General features: G+C 37.5%; 1 protein-coding gene and 3 non-coding genes across 4 annotated transcripts; 1 reads left to right on the top strand and 3 right to left on the bottom strand.

Moving 5' to 3' along the window:
* Positions 1–1228: 1228 nt before the first annotated feature.
* Positions 1229–1320, bottom strand: LOC143561154 (small nucleolar RNA Z101). The gene has a single exon (XR_013140247.1). It is a non-coding gene; the product is annotated as a small nucleolar RNA Z101 (small nucleolar RNA).
* Positions 1321–1384: 64 nt separating this feature from the next.
* On the bottom strand, positions 1385–1480 carry LOC143561155 (small nucleolar RNA Z101). Its single transcript, XR_013140248.1, has one exon. It is a non-coding gene; the product is annotated as a small nucleolar RNA Z101 (small nucleolar RNA).
* Positions 1481–1525: 45 nt separating this feature from the next.
* LOC143561156 (small nucleolar RNA snoR14) lies at positions 1526–1598 on the bottom strand. Its single transcript, XR_013140249.1, has one exon. It is a non-coding gene; the product is annotated as a small nucleolar RNA snoR14 (small nucleolar RNA).
* Positions 1599–4419: 2821 nt separating this feature from the next.
* On the top strand, positions 4420–8594 carry LOC143561133 (pyruvate kinase isozyme G, chloroplastic-like). Its single transcript, XM_077049266.1, has 12 exons — positions 4420–4658; positions 5208–5459; positions 5573–5738; positions 5813–5947; positions 6039–6149; positions 6274–6362; positions 6457–6519; positions 6630–6805; positions 6894–6990; positions 7089–7237; positions 7329–7437; positions 8196–8594. Exons 1-12 carry the CDS (start codon positions 4473–4475, stop codon positions 8307–8309), a joined length of 1647 nt encoding a protein of 548 aa, XP_076905381.1. The 5' UTR covers positions 4420–4472; the 3' UTR covers positions 8310–8594.
* Positions 8595–13371: the final 4777 nt, after the last annotated feature.

Genomic DNA, 13371 nt, shown 5'->3' on the forward strand with positions numbered 1-13371 from the left:
TAGAAAGACGGTGATATCGTGGAGTATCGACGAGTGTGTACTATGTGCTCGTGCTTGGTGCCAAATATCGGAAGATGCCAAATGCGGTAGGTTTTTAAAATGCATATATATATTTTTTAAATTTCTTATAACAAACATTAAACTTGTAATGTTTTATTTTTTTAGCGAACTATCAAAAAACGAGGGTATTTTGGCACAAAATTATAGAGAGGTTTCACAACCTTGGCGGGGACTCGCGTCGAGAAAAAGATTCGTTACTGTCGAAATGGGGCGACATAAACACCAAATGCATGGCTTTCCATACGATTTTCTCTCGGATGAATCGAACTAGGAGTAGCGGTGTCTCGGACGCGGAAGTCATGGATAACGCGTTGGTTGAGTTTCAACATAAGGTCGGCGGGACCTTCAACCACTTTGTCATTTGGAAAGACCTCTTGAGGTTTCACCCAAAATGGGGCTTGGTGATGGATGCCGAAGCCGAAGCCAAAGGCGAAGGTGGTCCGCGTAAAAAAAGTCTAAAACATCATCTTCGGTTGATCCAGACACGCCCCGTTCCGACGCTCGAAACTTCAACTTAAGCGATAATGACCCCGTGAATACTACCGACATGCCTCGGCTGGGGGTAGAAGAACCAAAGGCAAAGGAAAGGGGAAAGGGGCCGGTTCGTCGTCGGCAACGGGTTCGAATCTCGAATTGGAAAGCCAATTCCAATTAATGAACTCTCGACTCCAAGATTTACACCAACTTGGAACCCAACGACTTCAATTAAATTTGGACGCCGTCGACCTACTTCGAAGGAATGAGATGGACAAAGACATCGAGATTTTATCAAACGAGCTATCCGAAGACGACCCGATAGTCCAATCTCTAAAAGCCGCTCGACGAGCGAAAATTTTAGAAAAATATAAATGAGTTTTAGTTTTATTAGTATTATTTATGTTTTTTTATTTTAATTTGATGTATTTTTTTTAATTTAGTTTAATGTAATTTTTATTTGGAAGTTTAATGTAATTTTTAATTTTATGTTAATTTATTTAAATGAATTATTATTTAAAAAAAACAAACAAAATTATAATGACTGGGCGCCACGTGGCGCATAACCCCTGGATGTGGAGAGTTATGACTACAACCTGTTTTTGTACAAAACCATAACTCTGACTGGGCGCCACGTGGCGTATAACCCCTGGATGTGGAGCTTTACGACTACACATGGTCTTAGTATCAAAACTATTGGCGTCAGTTCTCCAAGGTGTTGTAGCATCATGAAAAATTCAGACGCAAATTACCCATTTGTTAAAAGAGATTCTTCATACGCCAACTTAATTTCACCAAAAAACGTAAATAAAAAAAAAGACCAGCAAATACAAAACTTAATTAAAAATACATTCGGCATCAGTTCTCCAAGGTGTTGTAGCATCAAAAAAACACTTTCAGTCGCAAATTACCCATTTGTTAAATAAAGATTCATCATATGCCGAATTAATTAAAACCAAAAAATTAAATTTAAAAATAAATAAATAAATAAGAGATTCAATGTTTAACATCAATCAAAATTTGTCAGTGGATTGACAGACCATTGAATTTTATCGTCACCTCGCTTTTATTCATTTAAATCAATTATAACTAAACAATAATAACAATAATAAATTAATTTATCGCTCAGAACTTCTTAGGCTGAGGGGTGTGGGGGGCGCGAGAGGGGGCGCGAGTGGGGGCGCCATCCAATAATATTGTGACGTGTGGCAGAGAGAGAAGCTTGATAAGATGGGTGTTGGTAGTGGTGATAGCGCCCCGGGGCATGGTGTGGAGGGGCGCGAGAGGGGGCGCGAGCGGTTTATTTTTTTATTTTTTTATAAATGTATTAAAAAAACGTATTATTAAAAAAACAATAAATTATTTAAAAAAACACACATTTTTTTGAAAATTCATAATAAAAAAAACATACTAAAAATTAAACAAACAATAATATTTAATAATAACACTAATCTAATACAAGATCATCTGGTCTCCTCGCCCACAAATGTTCAACCAACTCATGTCGAAGCTCCCCGTGTATCTCACGGCTCTTGATATTTGCTATGTTATGAAGTTTTTGTTGATCACTGATTGTGGACGGTTGTGGCGGAATGTCACCTTGGTAGTTTTGGCATATAGCTTTGCCCTCGTCTTCTAACGTCATGTTGTGTAGGATAAGACACGTGTAGACGACGTCCATTATCCTCTCCCGAGTCCAATAACGTATCGGGTTCGCCAGAACATAATATTGTTTTTTTATAGCTCCAAAAGCTCTTTCGATATCTTTTCTAGCAGACTCTTGCTTCTTCGTAAAATACTTCCGTTTGTCGGCGATTGGATCTGTAAAAGCTTGAACTAACACAGCCCATTCGTTGTAAATACCATCGACCAGATAGTACCCGTACTTGAAGAGTTCTCCATTTGCAACAAAAGATTGAGGTGGTTCAACCCCGTCGATAAGGTCGTTGATCAAATGTGACTGATCGATAACATTAAGGTCGTTATTTGACCCAGCAACACCAAAAAAAGCATGCCAGAACCAAAGATCCTGTGACACCGCCGCCTCAAGTATGAGGGTCGGCCCTTCATGATCACCACGGTGGAACTGACCTCGCCAGGCCGTTGGACACATAGCCCATCCAACATGCGTACAATCGATGCTACCTAGCATCCCAGGAAAACCATGTTTTTCTGCGTGCACCTCATATATGCGTTGGATGTCATACGTTGTAGGTTTACGCAGATATCTCCGAGCGTAAGTCGATATGACTCCTACGTACAATATATATTAGAAAATGTAATAAATATTTAGTAAAAAGTAAAATTAATGTTTTTTACCTTGGCAGAAAAAATGAAGGGATTCACGTGCAACCCTTTTCGACATCTGTAAATACTCATCCAAAGCGTCCGACGAGATGCCGTACGCTAATTGACGGATAGCAGCCGTGCATTTTTGAAGAGGTGTAAAACCGGGAAGACCCCTAGCATCCTCCCTTTGTTGAAAAAAGGGATACCGTGCCTCTAAATCACTCGCTATACGCGTGAACAATTGCCTGCTCATTCGAAAACGAGTTCGAAAATCCGACTCCGCGTATACCGGTTGAGGGCTAAAATAATGCCTCATCAAAGTTTCGTTAGCACCCGATCGATCACGATCACGAGGTGGTGCTCTAACCCTCGGGAGTCGGGGTTGATGGGCTTGATTTTGCAAGAGATTGACCACGGCTGCGGTCAAAACTCCCCCTACTTGAAGAAGCAAATCATCCTCTTCTGAGGAGTCGGAATCAGACGAGTACGACGACATTATTTTTAAAGGTTTCGAAGATAGGGTGATTTTGGGTTTTGTGTGTGGTATGTGATATTGGTTTTGGTTGTAGTATGTGAGAATGGTTGGAGTTTGATATGTGAGAATGGTTGGTGTTTGATATGTATTGTGATATATATAGATGATTTTATTAAAAAAAAAAATATTTTTTTATTAATTATTTAAGCCTCCCAACGGCTCTTTCCTTTTCCCACAGCCCATAACGAGCGCTACCTCCCTTGCGCCTGCCTCGTTTTCCGCTCTCGCGCCCCTCTCGCGCCCCACTCGCGCCCCGGTGGTGTGGCTCTCGCGCCCCGGGGCGCTATCGAACGCCTTCTCGCGCCCCTCCTAGCGCTCCGCACCCCTCGGCCTTAGAGGTATTGCTACCATCACCGACAGAAAAATCTGTATATGGAGCGGTTATGTTTTCCTCATGGCGATATAAAAACCAAAAACTGAAAATTAAATTAAGATAAAAAACAATAGTGGAACTAGAACATGAACATGTGTTTGCAGAGGTGATATGATGGTCGGTCACGGCGCAAAAACCCTAGGAAGGATTTTCAGTTGAACACAAAACATGTTGTTTGGGCTGAGTTTGCCTCCACGGCCCATTAAACTCTCCTTTTCATCTAAACATTTCTCAATTATTAATATTTTTAAGCCTTATCCTTTAGTTAGCTATATAATTGTAGCTAGTCTACATAACATCTCTTGATCTATTTTAGTATTCTGAAGTTTCTTATGCTACAGATCAGCTTATATATGGAGTATGGTGTAAACATGATAACAATGCGGTTGATACAACTTATAGCATACGCTTATCATGTCAATCAATATTGTTTGTTTGTTTAATGAATGGTCACTAATTTGTTTTTAGTTAAATGATTGGAGGCTTTCCATTATAAAAATCTCCCATCACAAATTTGTAAAAAACTTTCCTTTTTAACTTGAGGGTCATTTGGACCATATTCGGATTATTCGCATCCATTATTGTCACCCCCCAAGTACAACAACTAATCACCACATAACTCCTGGTGGGCCCAGTCAAAGTCCAGTTTTGTGTCACACAGCCGTTGAGCCTGTAACCAAACCACCCTGCCTCCACGTCACCCTTCACAATTTCCGGTCAACATCGATCCGTCCGTCCGCAATGGCGACTATCAATTTACGCACTCCGGCATTCAAATCCGACCTCAACGGATCGTTGCAGTCCGTTGTTAATTCGAATCAACGGCTACGCGTTCGGAAATCGACGAGTTCGAGTGCGGTTAAGTCGACGAAGATCGTTGCACAGAGCTATGAGCCACTGGTTTCTTCCAATGGTCCTATCTATCTGGTATTGTTTGATGATTATTAGCGATTTTTAGGTTTTGTATTTAATTATCTGTTTCTACTGGTTAAGTTATTGTGAAGGTTAGAATATTATATAAATGAAAACTAGCTGTTAGTTAAATTGCAATAGTTAACTGGTATATGACATCTTAGCCTATTGTAATGAAGAAATAATGTGAGTTTCGATAGGTGATAGGCAGTTTAGGGCCGTAAACGAATAGAACCGAACTAGGCCTTGTTCATGTTCGTTCGTTAAGCAGACAAGCGAATGGTTCATGAACACCTAACAGAGCAAAATATGAAAATATCTTGTTCGTGAACGTTTCACGAAAATATCTTGAAGGATTTTGATTTACTATGATTTGTGTACTTGATTTGCACATTGTACTATAGAAGATGAAATTTCTGCTCAGTTTGACCTGAAACAATTGTATATGATGTCAGTGTATGATTGAGAGATGTTTAATATGAAATTTTCAACTTTAGCTTAAAAGAAGAGATTAAAGGTTAATTTAACAATTAATTACAGGATATTTTTCTTTTTGAGTTGCAGTCTAGTGATAGCAGCTTAAGGCCACCTCAAATATCTCCAGATGCTCAAAGGAAAACAAAGATAGTGTGCACAATTGGTCCTTCAACAAGCTCGCGTGAAATGATATGGAAGTTGGCTGAAACAGGGATGAATGTGGCTCGTTTAAATATGTCACATGGGGATCATGCATCACATCAAAAAACCATTAATCTTGTCAAAGAATACAATGCTCAATTCAGTGAGAAAGTTATAGCAATAATGTTGGATACAAAGGTATGCCTTTGTGTTATAGAACATTATCGTTATCTTTATGTATCTTAATAGTTTGTTAGATGTTCATTTTAGTTTATTTTTACAGCATGATTATATCTATCCTGTTGCTTTAGGGACCTGAGGTCAGAAGTGGAGATGTACCTAAACCAATTTTCCTTAAAGAAGGACAAGAATTCAATTTCACTATTAATAGAGGAGTCAGCACAGATGACACTGTTAGTGTTAATTATGATGATTTTATAAGCGATGTCGAGCCTGGAGATATACTATTGGTTGATGGTAAGACTTCATTCAGCACACTTGTACTCTGCAATTTTGAACTCATATACATTTTACATTACCTTTTTTTGCAGGTGGAATGATGTCATTGGGTGTTAAATCTAAGACCAAAGATGTAGTAAAATGTGAAGTAATTGATGGTGGAGAACTTAAATCAAGGAGGCATCTTAATGTGCGTGGGAAAAGTGCCACTTTGCCTTCAATAACAGGTTTGTTTTAACTTATTTTACAAATGTGTCATGATTTATTTTATTGATTTCTTTTATTGCATGCTAATTGGTAAATTAGTTTAATTTACAGATAAAGACTGGGAAGATATAAAGTTTGGAGTGGATAACGAGGTTGATTTCTATGCTGTTTCATTTGTGAAGAATGCTGAAGTGGTTCGTGAGCTGAAAGACTATCTCAAAAGTAAGGCTCTTATATTTTAACATGGTATAACTAGTTGTAATAGTTTTTGCATGTACTTTGTTCTTTTCTTGTGTTAATTTTCTTTTATTTATTTATACTTGATTGAGGTTATTATCTTCTGTAGGCTGCAATGCTGACATCCATGTGATTGTCAAAATCGAAAGTGCAGACTCAATAGTTAACCTTCCTTCTATACTTGCTGCATCTGATGGGGTTAGCTTTCATCATATTTTCCTTCTATTTCTTAAAAATAATAATGATTATAATAATAAACATCATCTGTTAACTTTATTATCATTTTGTTAAGGCAATGGTTGCACGTGGTGATCTTGGTGCAGAGCTTCCAATCGAAGAAGTCCCTTTGTTGCAGGTAATTAAATTAAACATATCACAAGCAACACGTTAGTTTCTCATCTGTAAGTCTTGTAACTTTTAAGCATGAATTAGCGTTAATGTCATAATTGCCTATTGATTAATTAGGAAGACATCATTAGAAGGTGCCAAGACTTGCAGAAACCAGTCATAGTAGCAACAAACATGCTAGAAAGCATGATTGATCACCCGACCCCAACACGAGCTGAAGTTTCTGATATTGCAATAGCCGTACGACAAGGTGCTGATGCTATCATGCTTTCTGGAGAAACTGCCCATGGAAAGTAAGTATTATTATTATTATTATTTTATTACCACTTTTACATTCACAATATTTTCATATACTATTGTTTACATGTTAATATTGTATAGGTTTCCGCTGAAAGCTGTGAAAGTAATGCACACTGTGGCATTGAGGACTGAATCAAGTTCAATCAACATGGTTCCTCTTGGTCGTAAATCTAAAAAGGTGTGTGGCGATTAATGCAATTAGAAAACATTAAATTATTACGTTATTATTAATATAATAATGTATTTCATGTTGACCAATCTGGCAACCTTTTTCAGAGCCATATGGGTGAGATTTTTGGCTACCATGCTGCAACAATAGCCAACACTCTCGCGACTCCTATCCTTGTCTTTACAAGAACCGGTTCCATGGCTGTTATTTTAAGCCATTACCGCCCGTTCTCAACAATCTTTGCCTTCACAAACGTGTGAGTATTGTACAGATATTTAACATTGCATATTGTTACCATGATTGGTCATTAATGTAGATTAAATATCACATACTGATGGTTTCTGCAGAAAAAGAGTTCAACAAAGATTGATTCTTTATCATGGTGTTATGCCAATATACATGGAATTCTCTGATGATGCTGAGGAGACCTTTTCTAGAGCTCTTAAGATTTTAGTGGTTAGTATGATTCACCATTTTTTTTTCAAGAAAGTTATTGCATTTGACTAGACAAATAGTTTAAACGAAAGTTAGTGTCTAAAATATATGTGAATTATGGGCTTATGGCTGCTTAACGAGCAAGCTGAGCCCAAGCTGAAGTGCTCGATGATAAATGAGCCAGCTCGAGCTTGGCTTGTAAAAACATCGACCAGCTCGTTTGAATTAAAAATATCTAAGTAAAACTTAATATTATAAATTAATATATTGTGGTCTGTGGGCTCATGGATTATGTTATGCAAGCTTATTTATAAATGAATCAGGTTATACTTTAAAAGTATTAAATTTTTGTCTTAACTTAAGTGAGCCAAATGAGCCAACCAAACAAAGTTTGGCTCAAGCTCAACTTGTTTACAAACCGAGCTAGCTATTATGGGATTTTTGAACAGATCTAATATGAATCTTGTAATGTTTACTAATGGCCAGATAAGTAATATTAAATACACCAAAATGCAACTTATATCTTTTGGTCCATTATATGCAAGGAAAATGTATTTTGTTTATAATACGTAACATACTTTCAAATTAATTTCACATATGTTTGCTATACAGAAGGTTAATGCTTAATACATACAACGGTAAAAACTGAAAGTATGTTCATACGATGAAAAAAAAAGGTTATGTTTTAAATACAATGGCTAAACTGGTGACAATAAGTTACATTCAGTGTAATATGTTCTTAATTGTTAACATTTATATAATTTTTATATCTTTATCAGGACAAGAATTTGGTGAAGGAAGGGCAGTATATTACTCTTGTTCAAAGTGGAGCCCAACCAATTTGGCGTCAAGAGTCGACTCACCACATACAAGTTCGTATGGTTCAAGGTTAAACTCAGGTACACAAAATATTACTCGACATGAGTTTTTCTTAAGGCCTGAGTAAATTGCAATAAATATTAAGTGCTTACTGAATATTAGGTTTTGGTGTATATTTATTCATTAGAAAGTGTTTTTTGTCATCCCTCTTTAGAGCACAAAAGAATATACAAGATAGGTTTTCTTTTGTTTTTTTTGAATTCATACTTGTTAAAAACCAACCAACTGTCGATTTCTATGTTGATTATTTTTCATGTTATATGTTAAATATAATGCAGTTTAACCATCTTATGTTTTTATAGTTATATTTCTCATAAACACACACACACACAGATGTATTTTGTTTTATTGAGGATTTGATACTCATGCAACCGGTCTACCTCCTCCTTACGCAATGTCTCTACCGTTGGTGAGATGCAATAAATAGTAAACGACTAACCATGAGAAATAGTTATTTACCACTCAAAATCTTTGATAAATTCAAGTCGTGTGGAGCATGTATTAATTCTCAGGAAAACCTTTATAACCGATGATTGAAGGAATCCGGTAACAAATTTTTAGGCAGCGAATACCGCTGAACGACTAATTGTGGAAAAATAGTTGCCACTCTAAATTTTGATAAATGGAGCATCTATCAAAACTCTCTTAAGGGAAACCTTTCTAACTATAGGTCGTTAGTGACATTTTTTAATGCAATCCAAAAATAAATTTTTACCAACTGAGGAAAAATAATTATTTACCACTCAAAATCTTGACAAATACTAGTCGTGTGGAGCATGTATTAACATACTCTATAGATTGTTAGTGATTCTGGCTGCCTTTAAAGATTAATATTTCTTTAAGTGGCATTTTTTGCACTCTATTTACAACAAAAATACGGGGCAGTAAAAAAAATCTGTAACTAACAAGTGTAAAGATTGGTGTAATTTCGCTTTGTAACTCTTGTTTGGTTGTTGGTTTCTAGCGTCTCGCTAATTTTTTTTAAAGGAATTTGCCCTTCCAAAAAAAATTAACCCCAATAAACAGATGATCTTAAACATGGCTCTCCAAAAGAATACTCATTTTGGAAAAAGACATTCTAGGCAGCGATGAGTGTTTTCGGTACCGATACCGAATCAGTATCAAGTTTGAGTTTTTTATACCGGTACGGTACTGGTATCTCCTAAATTTTGCATGAACTACCGGTACATAACCGAACATTTCGGCACTGGTGCCTAGGGGTGAGCAATAACCGAATCGTTAACCGAAACTGAACCGAAAAGCGACGAAACCGAACCGAAATAACCGAAAACCTAATTAATCGAAATTAACCGAACCGCACCGAGCTCTTCAATTTTTTCATATTTTCAAGTCTTTTTTCCTCTATTTCATGTATTATATGTATTAATAGTTTAATACTATCATTTTCATTCAAGTACGAATATCTCAATTTCATATTTGTACATTTATTTCATTTAGTTATACCTTCATTTCATTTCATGTATTTAAGCATTAATTTCATGTATTTTAAGCAAAATTTTAACCCAAGTTTAATATTGGTTATTAACTGAAATTAACCGAACCGAATCGTACACACCCCTACCGGTGCCAAATATTTCAAATATTCGGGATCGGGATTGGTAGCCCATCCGTAATTCTAGGTCTTTGTTTACAGCTTCCCAATGCGAAAGCTACATTTGTTCGAAAATTAGATTGAACAATATATAATAACTTTGATTTAAACTATAAATATTTAAAAAAGAAAATCCATAATAAAACAAAAAAATGTGGGTTGTGTATGTTAGGTTGATACTTGATAGATATTGCCAATAGTCCACTTGACTAGTAGTCCAAAAAAAGTACCGATAGGATCCAACTGGATTAGTGGATTCCACGTCAGGATTCCGTGTACGGTATCAAATCCATCCCTATAAGTACCCACCCCTCATTCACTCATCTTCTTCAATCTCCTTTTAATTGATTTTGTTTGTAATTTACTACAAAAGGTTATATGGATTACACACATCTTGTTACAAAGGAAGGTGCAAGGGAATCGCTCATCGCCATTTCTAACGGTGGTGTTATCGAAGAGATTGCTCGTTTACCGAAGGCTGCAAATGCAAAGAGTGTAGTAGACGTCGATTTAACTACGAGTAGTAGGAGCAAGGCTATTGATGAATTGAGATCGGAACTGATTTCAATTGCTTTTTTTGAACCGTCAACGGATTATAAGGTTTAGATGTTATGTTGGATTTGAACATCTTTAGTATTGTTACTTGATTTTGTACTTTTGCTTTGCTAGTATTGCTATGAAATTATTTCAAGTTAATGCTTCATTAGGTATTAAATTATTTATATAAGATAAGTTTATATGATTTTGCTTTTCTTCCTTAAAAATCTCATTTACGAGTAATTATTAGGTAGCTTTTGTTATGCAGTAATGACAGACGGAATGGAATGATTCATTACGTGGGAATGAAATAAGAGGTGTTTGGTTGCATGGAATCATCAATTACACATGAAATCTCATTCCATCAAAACCATTCCTCCCCCCCCCCCATTTCATTCCTTCTTCAACTTACTTTCTCAACAAGACCATCATCTAACAACCACCACCACCACCACCACCACTACCAGAGCCACCACCATCATCTACCACCACCGCCACCGCCACCGTCACCACCACCACCTCCGTCGCCACCATCACCTGACCGCCACCGTCGGCGTCGCCGTCACCACCACCACCTTACCACCAAAGCTACCATCGCCGCCATCGTCGCCATAACCACGACAACCATTGTCACCGTCGCCACCCGACCATAACCGCCACCACCACTATCACTGCCTGGCCACCACCACTGTCATCACCACCCTACCACCGCCATCACTACTAATGCTACCATCGCTTGACCACCACCACCACAACCACCACCCCCGTGGCCTGACCGCCACCACCACTACCGTCGCCACCGCCACCACCATTTTCATCTCCAGAGCTACCACCACCGTCACCATTTCAGTTTTTTTTTTGTTATTTTTTTTTGTAAAAATATATATATTTTGGAGAGAAATATTTTTATTATTTCTATTTCATTCCTAAAATATTTTTCGAATACCAAACAACATAAATTAATTATTCATTTCATTTCAATATGTTAACTAAACAAGACAGGAATGGTAACGATCAATTTCATTCCTTTGTCCATTCCATTCCTTCTCCCATTCCATTCCCCCTTCATTTCATTCCTTTCAGCCAAACATACCCTTATGTTTAATAGTTTCTTTAAGTGTTTGAAATAACAAAGTTATACCAAAACACAAAGCGCAAGTAAAATTGCAAAAATACTCCAAAAGCATAAGTAAAATTACAAATTCACACCAAACCGAAAATGTATTATTAAAATTATTATAACGTTATCTGGTTTTTGAATCTGGTCCGACAAGTGTACCAGTAAAATGATCGAACCTCGATCCAATTATGAAAACATTACATTTTGCATAAGTTTATCACCTCAATGAATCCTTTGACTCTTTTTTTCTTCTAAAGAACAAGTTTATTGTCGTGTATTATTTCAATCTCAGCTTTTCCTCGACTTGGCTTGTTGAGCAGTGAAGTGCCTATATACACGAACCCACACGCCTCCTAGGAACACTTCCAAATTTTCAGAACTCTCTATTCATATAAAAAAACCTCTAAAAGTCTTAAAACACACTTTGAAGCTTCAATTCTCGTACACAAACACTTGATTTTCATATTGAATGATGGAATAAAGTTCTTTGGGTTTCAAAGGATGCATTGAACGAAGGGAATCGTTCAGTGGATGTAAAATAGGTTAAAAAGGTGGAATGAAGGTTAACATGAAGATTGCTGAAAAGTTAATGAAGCGCCAAATTAGTCACATGACCTATATGTCACTTATATGGTTCGATTGGTAAAACCGGTGGCTAAAGCTAGCGCTTACACAAAACAACTCATATAACAATCATAAGGTCGTATGACTGTATGAGGGCTCGTATGGATGGCTTGCGTGACTAATTATATGGTCGTATGAGCTTGTATGACAATTATAGTTGCGCAAGAGCTCATACGAATTGGTTTGTTACGGGTGTGTGGGGGTATGGTACTAAACCCGGTTTTACGACCCTAAATTTATTATGTTTGGCTTATTTTATTATATGGACTAATACAATGTTATTGGGCTGAGGGGGTTTTGTGGAGGTAACCCTAACTGGGCTAGGCCCATTAGGGTACCATGATGGTGGCCATGAGACTCTCTATATAAGGAGGTCTCCACCTCCTTATTAACGGGTCATGCTCAATAAGAGCCACCACCACTTTTTTGTGTCTGTAAACAAGAGATCTTTCAGATTTCTTAGCAGTCACCTCCACACCCCCGAAAAACCATTGCAGGTCTCAAGCAACCGGATGAGAAGATCAAGACGTGGTTCGTTCATCTCGAAAATCCGTGGAAACATCGTCATGGATCAGGTCAGATTCATTTCGTGCTTCGACATTGGCGCCATGGGTATGGTACTAAACCCGGTTTTACGACCCTAAATTTATTATGTTTGGCTTATTTTATTATATGGACTAATACAATGTTATTGGGCTGAGGGGGTTTTGTGGAGGTAACCCTAACTGGGCTAGGCCTATTAGGGTACCATGATGGTGGCCATGAGACTCTCTATATAAGGAGGTCTCCACCTCCTTATTAACGGGTCATGCTCAATAAGAGCCACCACCACTTTTTTGTGTCTGTAAACAAGAGATCTTTCAGATTTCTTAGCAGTCACCTTCACACCCCCGAAAAACCATTGCAGGTCTCAAGCAACCGGAGGAGAAGATCAAGACGTGGTTCGTTCATCTCGAAAATCCGTGGAAACATCGTCATGGATCAGGTCAGATTCATTTCGTGCTTCGACATTGGCGCCATCCGTGGGACGGCAACGAACTACCCTTCGATCTTCATCTCGGCTGTTAGATCTCTCCCAGGAAAAACCCAGATCTGGAAGTTTACAGAAAAAGGCTTCAAGGCTTGTTCTATTAAAGCTCAAAAAGATCCATAGATCTAAAAGAGGCTTCCAGATCTGTGCAAA

This window comes from Bidens hawaiensis, unplaced genomic scaffold (genome assembly GCF_021521415.1).
Source record: "Bidens hawaiensis isolate Kalapana, Puna unplaced genomic scaffold, B.hawaiensis_p1.1 tig00020557_1, whole genome shotgun sequence".
Lineage (NCBI taxonomy): Eukaryota > Viridiplantae > Streptophyta > Magnoliopsida > Asterales > Asteraceae > Bidens > Bidens hawaiensis.

Excerpts from the sequence above, each read along its gene's own strand:
- LOC143561133 (XM_077049266.1), top strand. The coding sequence starts at position 4,473 with ATGGCGACTATCAATTTACGCACTCCGGCATTCAAATCCGACCTCAAC. Across the intron at positions 4,659-5,207 it reads CCAATGGTCCTATCTATCTG|TCTAGTGATAGCAGCTTAAG; the intron begins GTATTGTTTGAT and ends TTTGAGTTGCAG. Across the intron at positions 6,806-6,893 it reads GGAGAAACTGCCCATGGAAA|GTTTCCGCTGAAAGCTGTGA; the intron begins GTAAGTATTATT and ends AATATTGTATAG.